Here is a 14096-nt window from a genome sequence, read left to right as displayed (position 1 = left end):
ATACCCCTGGTTTGGGCCAATTTAAAATTTGAACAGCTTAAGTAGCGGACTAATATAAGATATTTTATACCAAATGTCAACACTCTAAACCTTGGATCTTAAAACAAGCAAAATATCACACATAGATACACATTACATGTTGAACATTATTCTTGTAAATGGAATTATTTCTTATCGACTTGTATCAACCTATTTTGTTGAATTGTTTTCTTTATAATTATATACGTAATATTATGACTTCAATAACACTCAAGACCTACGTGTAAACCGTTTTGTTCTAAATTGTAGCTTACATGACATTTGCAAATATGTTTCAATAGTTTATGCAAATAATTGCATAACTTCTCAGAAAGTATTAAAATTTAAAGAAAACAAATGTTTTTAAAAACAACACACCCATTTGTCAGTATTCATGCATTTTTAACATTTATTATTTGCTTAATGGTAAAATATAACTATCTAGAGTGTCTGAAATATTATATTTTTTGAGTACCGTTGTCTTCACAATCTGTATCATCGTATTTAATTGTTTTTTCATTTTGTCATTGAACAGCCTTTCCTTTGAAAGCCATTTTGGCTTAATTCGTTTGAATGTTTTAGTAATATTACTTGAGAGGCATTGTGCGTTTGTATATAGTATTTCATAATTTAAAAAGTTGGCCAATTTTATCATTTCAAGAAAAACATTTTCCACTAATTTTTCATACACCAAAATATACACCTGAATGTCTCTTCTTCGCAACCAGTAAATTGTCATATCCTTCCAGCGTACTGCAGATGACCGAACAAACGTTCTCCACACTTAAGCAAAAGAAAACAAAGAAATTAAACAGTTTCAAAGATATGCTTCGAGTTATGCGACCAATTACACTGTTATCCTCATTCCAAAATGCAAAAAAACTTAAGGAATAAAATCACCGTTTCTTTATTTTTTTCTTTTTTCAGTTGCAGCCTGTTTAAAAGAGTATAATGATAATAATAATAATAATTATTATTATTATTAAAATAATAATAATCATAAAAATAATAATAATAATAATAATAATAATAATAACAATAATAATAATAACAATAATAATAAAAAAAGTTTTCTTACCATTAGTATTGAACATTTCTTTGGGCGCCAGATCTATTTGAGGATTTACTACATGTTTCCTCGTCTGAATTACCCGATTGAAATCAGCAAGAAGAGCATTGTATGGATTTCGAATGATATAGATAGCCTTCGAATAGTTAATTCGGGTTATGTTTAACCTCATGCAGTCCGTTTTTCTACCCACATAATCACGTCCGTGAGTTTTTACTACGAATATTTTCCCTCGTGCTGGACACATTTTTGAACCGTCGAAAGCACCTCTATCAGAGTACAAACTTCCAGTAAGAATTCCTGTACATGGTTAATTAAATATAATTAAGATATATAATGTGTATAACAAAGCACATAACGGCCTGGTTTTCATTTAGCTATATTGTTCATCTTTATTGTAAGTAACCCATTACAAAACTCTCTAAGAAGGATAGGTAATGTTTTAAACAGTGCATACGTGCATGAATTTTCTACGAAGAACCGTTGGGGGAATATTTTACTGATTACGCTCCCGAATTCATCTCTATAAGAAAGTGACCGATAGTGAAACATTCGATGATGCACATGAGAGTGGCATATCTGTATGAGAAATTAACATAATCTGATATTGTAGTAAAACCTATCATTAAGTGTATGTAACAATTTCAATTTTATTTTACATTTTTGCAAATACATCTCGAAAAGCTAAATTCAATACCAGCACTATTTATAATAAGTATGACCCGCAATTGTATTATTGTGTAAACTTTTCAATATCAGGCATTTACATTGAATAGGCGGTGCAGGGTTCAAAACAATTAAGATGAAGCTAAAACATGATTATTTGACGACAGTCTTGGGGGAAGCTTAATAGCTTTTTACTTGATTTTAAAAAATACCTGTTGCGGTTTCAAGTAATGTCCGTGTCCACGTGTTTCCTGAGCCTGGAAAACTGGCAAGAGCAACCAGTGGTTTAGCGACACTTAAATATCTAAGCGGTATTTGGCAATTTGATGTGTAAGAACCTTCTTTATTTTCTAAACACACTTCAACAACTTTTCTCAGAGCACTTTCGTCATTCACGTTAAGTTCCGTCCAGTCTTCATTGCAACTCCTCACGGAATCCGTATTGTAGGTAATAAAACAATAAATTATCGCACAAGCTCCAACAAACGGTAGTATTACTATGTTTCCTCTCATAGTTTCTGATATAAATCTCTTGAAATGAAAAAAAAAATACCGATACTTTACGACAGCTGAATGTTTTTAAAATGACAATTTTACACAATTAATATTTAACGCCTAATTAGATTTAAATGCATTTATATGAAATAGGGACAGTTGATCATTTCTAACATGCATCCGTGCTTGTTCGTATTCATGCTACTGTGATTTAAATGTGCTGTCGAAATTGCAATTATTGATATTCCATAAATACTGTTGACTTTCCATACCATTAACTTCCTTTCAAGAAACAAACTGTGGAATAAGATATCAATTGGCAAATTTTACCGTGTTTAAGGTGTCTGGCAACCATTTTATAATTGAAATATTCCCACTGAGGTTCAATAATAAACAAATCCGACTAAATGACAACAGTTTGGCATTTTGTATTTTCGGTTACTACAAAGGGCTCATAAAATATACATAATACATTGTTAACGTTAACATTCTAGAATTAACTTACATAAGGTGGACCTTTTCTTGGTATATTGGAAAAAAATCTTGTCAATAACTCCTTGCATTAAATTATCATGTGTTTACATGTTTTTTTTATCAGCGTACGTTAGACCGAAATACCGAGCCGTTCTGTGTATTCCTACTATTGTGTTCGAGGTCCTTATCCGAAGGCTGACAGAAAGGGCCGAGAAGTTTTGATTGAATAAAATCAAGTAAATAGCTATTAAGTCAAATAATCATGTTTTAGCTTCATCTTAATTGTTTTGAACCCTGCACCGCCTATTCAATGTAAATGCCTGATATTAAAAAGTTTACACAATAATACAATTGCGGGTCACACTAATTATCAATAGTGCTGGCATTGAATTTAGTTTTTCGAGATGTATTTGCAAAAATGTAAATAAAATTGAAATTGTTACATACACTAAATGATAGGTTTTACTACAATATCAGATTATGTTCATTTCTCATACAGATATGCCACTCTCATGTGCATCATCGAATGTTTCACTATCGGTCACTTTCTTATAGAGATGAATTCGGTAACGTAATCAGTAAAATATCCCCTAACGGTTTTTCGTAGAAAATTCATGCACGTATGCACGTATGCACTGTTTAAAACATAACCTATCCTTCTTAGTGACTGTTGTAATGGGTTACTTACAATAAAGATGAAAAATACATCTAAATGAAAACCAAGCCGTTATATGCTTTGTTATACACAAATCTTTATCTTAAATATATTTAATTAACCATGTACAGGAATTCTTACTGGAAGTTTGTACTCTGATAGAGCTTCTTTCGACGGTTGAATGTGTGTCCAGCACGAGGGAAAATATTCGTAGTAAAAACTCACGGACGTGATTATGTGGGTAGAAAAGCGGACTGCTTGAGGTTAAACATAACCCGAATTAACTATTCGAAGGCTATTTATGTAATTTCCAGGAATGTTACTTGGTCCAGACTTGTAAACATGAGTTATAGCCGACGACCTCGAATATTACCAGTTAAAAATATATGATTAAACAATGTTAAAAACATTGGAGCTATATCATCCATAGTAGTCTTAAAAATTTCAGCCGGAATACCATCGATGCCACTACATTTACCAACAGACAAGTTTGCTATAGATCTGAGCACATCATCTAAAGTAAATGGTTCATTAAGAACACTTGCAGAAGGGTCAATATAATTATCAGAAGGTTGATCAACAGCAACAGCATTTTCATCATAAAGAAGTCCTGCAAAGTATTGATACCACTCAGATGGGGAGATACTAATATCTAGAGCTCTTGAAGTTTTACCTCTCTTAAGAATTTTCCAAAAAGAACTTGGATCATTACTACTAGCAAGTAACATACTTCTATTTGAAAATTTGTATTGCAAAAGCATAATGCGACAATAATTCTTAAATTCATTGTGCTTATCTTTAAATATTCTGACATCCAACAGTGAATTAGATTCTCTAAATTTCCTAAGCGCTCGATATTTAATATATTTAAGATTGTCGCAAGTAGAATTCCACCATGGAGGTTGTGAAGAGAAGCGTCCGCACATATTTTTGACTAACATACACTGACCAGCTTCGTGGTATAATGAAGTTATTGCCTTAACACCTCTGTAAACATCATTACAAACCGTATTACTCAAAGAATGAGATGTATTTTGCAAAGTACTTTTAAAATTATCAATAAACTTTAGCATGTGAGACTGATTCCATTTATACCTTTTAATGGGAGTTAAAGTTTCAACGTCATTACCACGCATATTAGGCACAGGCTTTTTAATCAATGTTAATTCACATGATAGGGGGAAATGATCCGAATCATCTAAGACAAATAAATTTCTAATGTAAGGAAATAAATTCGTGGAGGTTATCATGTAGTCTACCAAACTAGCACCATCATTAGAAAAGCAGGTAAAATTGCCATCAATATCACCTTCAAACCTTCCATTCAATATATGAATATCGAATAAACAACATAGATTAACTAAAAACTTGCCATAGTTATTTCCTCGTATACTATCTTGACTGCGACGTGGAGTGTTAAAATAACTACCATCATAATCAACAGTACCAAAAATATGAAACAAATTATCATCAGGTATATAATCTAAAAAGTCTTTGCACCTACTATTTAAATCTCCAGCAATAAATAAAGACGTATTTGGGTGTTCAGTAAATATACATTCTATGTTTGACTGCATACCATTTTTTTGTTCTTTATCATCATAATAACATGAGCCTTCTGGTGATATATATGTTAAATACATAATAATATCTTCACAAGTAAACAATGTAGATAACTCAAAATATAATACTACACAATTGTCATATTCATCATATAAGCGACGAATGATATTTAGTTTTGCAAGATTACTTTAAATAAAAACGCTAACACCTCCACTATTCCTTATGGAGTTAAATTTCATATTACAAACAAAGTCAAAATGTACATAACAATTAATAAAATTGTCAAATTCACCCTTAAATTTACTCCATGTTTAACAAAGGACTATAATGTCATAATTACTTAAAAAAGACTTAACTTCTAAATTGTCAATAAATTTATAAAGACCGCACACATTCCATGTGATAATATTTACATCGGTTTTATTGTTTATTTGGCCTTGGCCGATTCCCTAGAGGTCACGGTCACTGTCGTCCGCTTCATGATCCTTGCCGTCGATTGGTTGAGTATATGCTTCACTAGCTAATAGTCTGTTACTCACACGTCCACGCGAAGATGTGTTACTACTGTTGTAGTTATTTTGACCTTGAGAGGCACGGGTATCTGCGTCATCATTCCCGCAACTAGCGTCCAATCGCTGCAATATGTTGTTCGCGCCAACACGACCACGTGATCTCGAACTACCAATCCGTTCGACTGTATTGTCTATGTCGTTATATTTGTACATGTCACCGTCAACAATGAGCTTATCGAAGCGAAGTGATGCATATTGCCCTGGTTTCTGGCCTCAACTAATGTTTTGGTCAGTTCTCGCCTGTGTAATTGTACACGCTCTGTGTAATCTTCACGCACTGAATACTGCGATTACGAGTTAAGACTTTGACGAGCCGCACGCAATACACATTCTCGGTCCTTGTATTTGCTAAACTTCGCTATAATGGGGCAACTGTCCGATCGTCTACTGCCTACTCTATGGGCCCTTTCAATGTCAACATTTGCCAATTCAGTTAGGTTAAGTGTATTAAAAATAAAGTTTCGTACCTTCCGTTCACTTTCATCCCAGCTCTGAGAAAAACGGCCTTCAATACCAAGAAATCGTAAATTATTTCTACGTGAATGTCCCTCGAGCCTGTCTAACTTCACAGACAGATTAGAAAGTTCCTGCTTCATACATACATTTTCTTGGCGTAACTTTACATTTGCACTTTTAAGCACGTTAACTTTTTATTTATATCATCAATTTTGCTGTTAATGCTCGATAAATCAGTCTTCATCTCAGATTTCATTTCACGTAAGAAAGCCATTACCTCATAATCATTTGCCCTGTTAGCACAGGCTCGTGTTGTACTTCGGGACGGGGGTGGTGGTGGCGTTTCTGCGGCGGAGACCTCTGGAAAAGATAATATCCGTTGTTTCTGTTGTTTGGGCGGTCCAGGGTTCAGCTCAACATCCCCACCCAGTATGGTTAGCACAGAGAGAAAGATAGCAAGTCTCAAACACACACTAACACTTTGCCGACTCACAAATAAAACACGCAGTTTACATCCTTTCTTAATCGGCATAAAAACAATCCAATTCGAATGCGATAAAGTCCTATATCAATTCCCATTTTGAAAATATTAGAGCAGAAAATTACACGTGCGCCATGTTCTAAGGGTGACAACTACCTATTTTGATATTGCAACGATAAAAAATAAATTTTAACTTACCTTGTTTTGCAATATTCTGAATTTTATTCACTATCCATTTCCAATCCCGAGTTTTCTTTTTTCATTTCGCCCGCGCTATTTCTGATTGGTTTATAGGATTCACGTGATACAAAACCAACGCTTTAAACTCATTGGCTGTTTTGAAAACGCGTGATATGCCTAGATACCGTTTGTGTAATAAAGCATTTAGCATTAACAATATTAAGGCTGGGACATAATAATAATAATAATACTTATGATGATGATGATAATAATAGTGATAATAATAATAATATTAGATGATGATGATAATAATAATAATAATAACTAGAACTGCCACTATCTTGGCGTGAATACCCCCGCATACCACTTTGTCAGAATCAACAGTGGCCATTTAGAGCTCAAGGACAACCTCCCTGCCAAATCTGAGGTTACTAAGCCAGTGCATTGCTAAGTTATGTATTCTACAAGCTTCAAATGTGAAAATGTCAAAATCAATACATTGCGGACAGGACATTCTTTAGCAATTGAGAAGAAAAAGCTTTTTTTTGTCAAGGTCCCTGTGACCTTGACCTTCGACCAGTGACCTCAAAGTCAATAGGGGTCACCTTATAGTCATGATCAACATCCATGCCAAATATGAAGACTGTGGGTCAAAGGAATCTTAAGTAAATGGGTGGACAAACTTTTTGAAGTCAAAGTCCCTGTGACCTTGACCTTTGACCTGGTGACCTCAAAATCAATAGGGGTCATCTACTAATCATGACTTACCTCCATGCCAAACATGAAGACTGTGGGTCAAAGGAATGTTAAGTTATAGAGCGGACAAGCTTTTTGAAGTCAAGGCCCCTGTGACCTTGACCTTTGACCTGGTGACCTCAAAGTCAATAGGGGTCATCTACTAATCATGTATAACCTCAATGCCAAATATGAAGACTATGGGTCATAGGAATCTTAAGTTATTGGGCGGACAAGCTTTTTGAAGTCAAGGCCCTTGTGACATTGACCTTTGACCTGGTGACCTCAAAATCAATAGGGGTCATCTACTAATCATGACTAACCTCCATGCCAAATATGAAGACTGTAGGTCAAAGGAATCTTAAGTTATTGGGCGGACAAGGTTTTTGAAGTCAAGGCCCCTGTGACCTTGACCTTTGACCTAGTGACCTCAAAATCAATAGGGGTCATCTACTAATTATGACTAACCTCCATGCCAAATATGAAGACTAAGGGTTAAAGATATCTCAAGTTATTGGGCGGACAAGAAAAAACCGACGGACGGCCGGACGGCCGGACAGCCGGACAGCCGGACGGCCGGACGAACAAGCTGATTCCAGTATACCCCCCTTACAACTTTGTTGTGCGGGGGTATAATAATAAAAGACGTTTGAGAAGCGCTAAGAAATATTTATAAATTACACACATTTTTGTGACAACAACAATAAGCGGGTAAAACAAAAGACCCACTTTAAATTTACACATAGGACAAAAGCCCCCCCCCCCCCCCCGTCCATCAAACAAAAGCCTCCCTAAGGTTTATACATCTGATGGCATTTAACGGAATATTCTACAAATAGGAAGGTTCTATAACATTTGTTCCAATGCATCTGCTATCATTTCCTTGTAAGGACTGTAATGTCCTTTCTTAGCAGTAGTTTATCATGCAGACTGCATTACGCAAGAAGAAACCGAAAACTAAAGAATGTACTTGTACACATATTTGTACATGATAATGATGTTTAAAAGATAGATATAGTTAACAAGTATAGTCTGTTTACTAGTATTATGTCATTATAAAATAGAGAAATATAGAATCCCTAGAGAAGTTTATTGGTATATACCGCTTTTCATGGAATGGCACGGAAGTGTCACATTGAAGGTTCCATGATTACCACCATATGAACACATCTGCAGATGTTTCAAAATTCCAAATCTTACCAGTTTATGTTAAATGTTGAATACTGCTTCAACCGGTGCTATGGGGCTTGGAAGGTAACTTGCACTTACCAGTACCGTCCATGAACAAACAGGTTCAATCAAACCGAGTCTGCAACATTTTCAGTTTCACTGTGTTGAGCTCCGGCCCGCAGGGTATTGGTACGCGTTTAATTTTTGATGCATGGAGGAGCACGTGACCTGTTTTCGGTACATGGAGGAGCATGTGATCTATTAACCGTACATGATTTGACCTTTTCGAAAACCTAGCTAAATACCGTTAGCCGGTACGTTACGGATTTACCTCGAGTTACATCTGATTAAGAACATAGAACCATATAGAGGATATTTGTTTGTTTTGCATGTAAGATTGAAATATAATTTCACTGAGTGAACACCAGATGCAATATTTTCACGAGTGGCGTAGCCACGAGTGAAAATATAATAGCTGGTGTTCACGAATGAAATATATTTCAATCTTATATGTAAAACAAATAAATTTTCTTTTTATTTTATGCTTTTCAGCGATTTTAAGTAATTTTTTACTGATTTTGCCGCGTAACGTCACGCATTCTCCTTTGTGACGTCATATATATCATGACGTCACATCATCAGTTTTGAAATCTAGTTCCGTTGAATTTCTCTAATTTTGTTAAATGTCTAACATGATCTATGATGACATTGACTTTCTTTTCCCAAAGAAGCAAAATTTACGTATGACGGCATTTATTTCTGCCTGTTATTCCATTTAGTTTTGATTTTCTGTTCATCCGCATTCAGATATAGTCCGGCTACAGTGAAAATTATATTTTATAAATTTCACTAGTGGTTTATCAGAATATAATCATCTGATATATTACAATAAAACACTGGAAAGCATGAAATAATACGTGATATTTCCAATTTTCTATAATTATTTTACCGTTTAAGGTGGACAATCTTGCATGATGTGTTTGAAAAAAAATATGATCAATGATCAATGTTTCTTTAATATCTATCTCAAATTTTACAAACAATAAATTGTTTATAGTGAAAATCTACAAAACATTCGTAGTGGCATCTGCCATAATAAATAGAGATATTTTCTGCGTGAATTTGTGTAAATTTTGCACGGAATTATTCATACAATGGAATTTAATCATTTTCTTAAAAAGAAATACCGTAATTGTTTTATGTTCGACATTCTCTCCGGCCTCCGGTCTTCAACGGTCATCAGTCTCCATAGACCTATTTCTATTGATCGATTATTTTCAACTATATTCCTGATACAAACGTTTATTTATTTTTCCCCAAACAATGTTGAAAATAGTTAAATGAAATATCTTAATATCATTAAAAATGTTTCCCGCAGGAAACCATTTTACTTGTTTCTATCTATTTTATTGCTACATCAGCGTTGTATGTGCAAAAGAATAAGATTTCATACTTATTGCTTTGTAGATCTGCTGGAAGGTTTCATTTGCAGATTTGAGAACGTGTCTTTATTTGATTTAATGTTAGTTTCATACTGTACACAATCAAATTAATATAAGTATTGTATAAACTAAACAAATTATCATGCATGTACACTAATGTATGAATCATGATTATCTGAATCAGAGACGTCCGCTCTTTAAATAATGCTGGGTAATCAGTCTTGATATTGAAGCATTAAAATTTTGGGTATGTATGGGCAAGAATATTGCTAAATTTGGTCGTTGCAGCTTTAAACCTCGTCCTGTAAAATAGGGAAAATAAGTATCCCAGGCTAAAGAAAGCCCAACACGACCTAATTGAAAATGTTGCAGGCTCGGTTTAATTGAGCCTTTCATGGACTGTACTGTAAAATATGATGAACAAGATCAACAAGGAATGCCGGCGCTCAATAAACGCAACCCCGTAAGCCATTTTAGTTTTGCTGATCTGTTGACGCACATACGTTATATATTATTAAAGGAACCCGTGTGCATTTGCATATAGAGACAATTATTTTAAATAGCATGAATATAATTCTCGAAAAGATTTAATCACTCAAAAAAAAAACAATATTTTGAATAATAATTACCTTTAATTTAAATTTATAGATACATAGATACCTTTTTATTATGCTCCCCGAAAAAATTTCGGGGGAGCATATAGTCGCCGCCTTGTCCGTCCGTCCGTCCGTCTTTCCGTCCGTCCGTCTGTCCGTCCCCTTTTCTTGTCCGGGACATAACTTTAAAACAACAAGAGGTATCAACATCAAACTTTGTAGGTAGATAGATCTCATTGAGTAGGTGCGCAGTGCACAAGGACCGTAACTCTGCCTTGCCTATTTTTTGAATTATCTCCCTTTGTTTATTTTTACACTTTGAACTTTGTCCGGGACTTTACTCTAAATGTATAAGAGGTATCAACATGAAACTTTGTAGGTAGATATATCTCATTGAGTAAGTTTGCAGTGCTCAAGAACTGTAACACTGTCTTGCCTACTTTTGGAGTTATTGCCCTTTGTTCATTTTGACACTTTGAACTTGGCCGGGACATTACTCTAAAATTATAAGAGATATCAACATGAAACTTTGTAGATAGATAGGTCTCATTGGGTGGAAGTGAAGTGCTTAAGAATCATTACTCTGCCATGCCTTATTTTGAAGTAACTGCCCTTTGTTTATTTTAACTTTTTGACTTTTGTCCGTGACATAACTTTAAAACTATACGAGATATCAACATGAAACTGTGTAGGTACCTAGATATAATTTGATAGAACTGCAATGCTTAAAGAACCTAAACAAAGCCTGGTCTAATTTTGGAGTTATTGCCATTTGTTCATTTTTACACTTTTAACTTTGTCCGGGACTGTTCTCTAAAAGTATAAGAGGTATCAAAATGAAACTTTGTAGGTAGATAGATCTCATTGAGTAAGTTTGCAGTGCTTAAGAACTTTAACACTGTCTTGCCTACTTTTGGAGTTATTGCCCTTTGTTCATTTTGACACTTTGAACTTTGTCCGGGACATTACTCTAAAATTATAAGAGATATCAACATGAAACTTTGTAGATAGATAGGTCTCATTGGGTGGAAGTGCAGTGCTTAAGAATAATTACTCTGCCTTGCCTTATTTTGAAGTAATTGCCCTTTGTTTATTTTAACTTTTTGACTTTTGTCCGTGACATAACTTTAAAAGTATAAGAGATATCAACATGAAACTGTGTAGGTAGCTAGATATAATTTGATAGAACTGCAATGCTTAAAGAACCTAAACAAAGCCTGGTCTAATTTTGGAGTTATTGCCCTTTGTTCATTTTTACACTTTGAATTTTACCCGGGACATAACTCTGATATCATCAGGAAACTTTATAGATAGATATATCTCATTGAATAGAAGTGCAGTGCAAAAAACATAACTCCGCTTTGCCTTATTTTGGAGTTTTTTGCCCTTTGTTCATTATTTTGATACTTTCCTGTGTCCAGAACCTTCTCGGGTAGCATCACCCGGTTTAACCGATTCTTGTTTACATTTTGTATCTATAGATGTCAGCATGCACTTGTAAAACCGACATATGAGAGAAAAGAGCGATATCGCAGCAATGGAAACTGCAACAATGCAAAAACAATAATGCGAAAACACGACAACACGACAACAATTATTATTAAGAACCAAAACGTTTGACGTGGTCGGTTCTTTCTGTTGTTGCGGGAAATTAGGAAATTTATCTCTTTTCAGTTTTTAAGAAAAGTTCACTTTCATTTTTCAAAATTATACCGAAAAAACGTAACATAAGATAAAATATTGTGTTTTAATGTAATAATATTGTCAGTATTTAAAAGATACTCCAAAATCTGAAATTGTCACAAAAATCATGTTATTTCGATGTATTATATGTTGATTTGATATAAATGCCTACCTAATGTCAATTATGCGTTTAAAAAGTTCCAATTGGATTAATTTCCACTTTTTTATAATTGGAATATATTCCGATAGGATTTATTTCCAATAAAATATATTGGAAACAATTCCAGTATGAAAAAATTCCGATTGGAAATAAGTCCAATCGGATTTTTTTCCAATAAAAATACTGGAAAAAAATCCGATTTGATTTTTCAAAAAATGGTTAATTCAACTTTGTTTCAACTGGAAAATACTAAACAATATATATTTAGCATATACTGATGCATTTCTTCCATTTCGAAATTTCAAAAAATCCGATTGGAAAAAAATATTTTGCTGGAATTTTCATTTTTCCGGCCGGACAGCATTTATCCGGTTGGAATAGGCTAAATTCCGCCCGGACAAATTTTTTAAAATGATATTTTCGATACGAAAAAAAGTTGAAATAGTGTAAATTTAATTTAAATTATTCATAATTTACTGCTAAACTAACAAATGAAATGAATTATAAGTGTTTAGCTTATTTATAAATGGTAGTGAAGTTTGCCACAATCCTGGTGGTGCAAAGATTTTCCGATGGCTGTTATCTGTTGATTTAATTACTTTGTCATAATCATTGAAAGTAAGTTCATATTCAAGTCTGTCAATGAGTCCTGCTTGGTAGAATGGCATATGCGTTTTTCTAATAGTTCAAAATCAAGTGGGATGCAAAATATGTTTTTGTATGCATTTGCTATATGCCTCGTCTTCTTTGTCTGAGGAAGCATTACCAGTGCCAACTCTGTGTTTCAACATGTTATCTTTGCCGATACCTTGATAGGCCATATTAGAACGTTCATGTTAAGACTTCCATAAATCAATATAACAATCATAGATGTCACTATTATCGATTGACATAACTTCATTTCCACTTATTTTGATTGTTGTTTTCTTAATTATTGCTCTTCCTATATTTGGAAATATAGTTGCATTTACATCCTTAGAATTTAGTTCAATTTCAAATGCTAATCTGACTGTTCCAGGAACAATGACATCATTACTACTTAGATTAGGAAATCTCACTAACAATTGTTGATTTTGGTCAATAGTTGAAGGATTATTGGTTATTACAACAGTTTGGCGAATTCCTCTCACACCACGTGGTTCTCTTATTCTTCTGTAGGGGTTTATTTTTTAGCCAAAAGCCGACATTTTAAAGGATATTTTTTAACGAATAAAAATGGCTGAAGGTGGAATGGATTTTGATAATTCTGCGTTTGATAAAGATGACTATGATGAGGATAAGGAATTATTGTAGATGAGGATGATGAATTTAATAGAACTATACAAAACCGAAGTGCTCATATTGAGGATATCAGTGATGATGTTGATACAATAACGCAATTAATATTAGAACAGAAACAATATGTAGTTAAAGAATATTACAAGTTGATAAAAGAAAAGTATGGGTTAGACCCAGTATATATTGATTATTCAAACTTTGAACTTGGTCCTGATAATAAAACACTATGTTTAAAGGTTGGTGTTAAAGATATTCAAATTACTGCCAAAAAAGGTGGTAGTTTTATAAACTTGGGTTCTTTGGCGAGTAGAATTGGTAGTGGTGGAGCAAATGCAATTAGAGACTTATTAAACTTACCTACTTATAGATCTACAACTAAAACATTAACAACACAAGCGGTTAA

The 14096-nt window shown here is 33.9% G+C and overlaps 1 protein-coding gene across 1 annotated transcript; it reads right to left on the bottom strand.

Annotated features, from left to right (window-relative positions):
• Positions 1-410: 410 nt before the first annotated feature.
• On the bottom strand, positions 411-2514 carry LOC132726251 (WSCD family member GA21586-like). Its single transcript, XM_060711531.1, has 3 exons — positions 1966-2514; positions 1097-1387; positions 411-801 (listed from the first exon to the last, which is right to left on the bottom strand). Exons 1-3 carry the CDS (start codon positions 2264-2266, stop codon positions 431-433), a joined length of 963 nt encoding a protein of 320 aa, XP_060567514.1. The 5' UTR covers positions 2267-2514; the 3' UTR covers positions 411-430.
• Between the last annotated feature and the right edge of the window lie 11582 nt (positions 2515-14096).

Source organism: Ruditapes philippinarum, unplaced genomic scaffold, assembly GCF_026571515.1.
Source record: "Ruditapes philippinarum isolate M1 unplaced genomic scaffold, ASM2657151v2 ctg3431_1_1_1_1, whole genome shotgun sequence".
Taxonomy (NCBI): Eukaryota; Metazoa; Mollusca; class Bivalvia; order Venerida; family Veneridae; genus Ruditapes; species Ruditapes philippinarum.
This window is presented reverse-complemented; position numbering and strand designations above follow the sequence as displayed.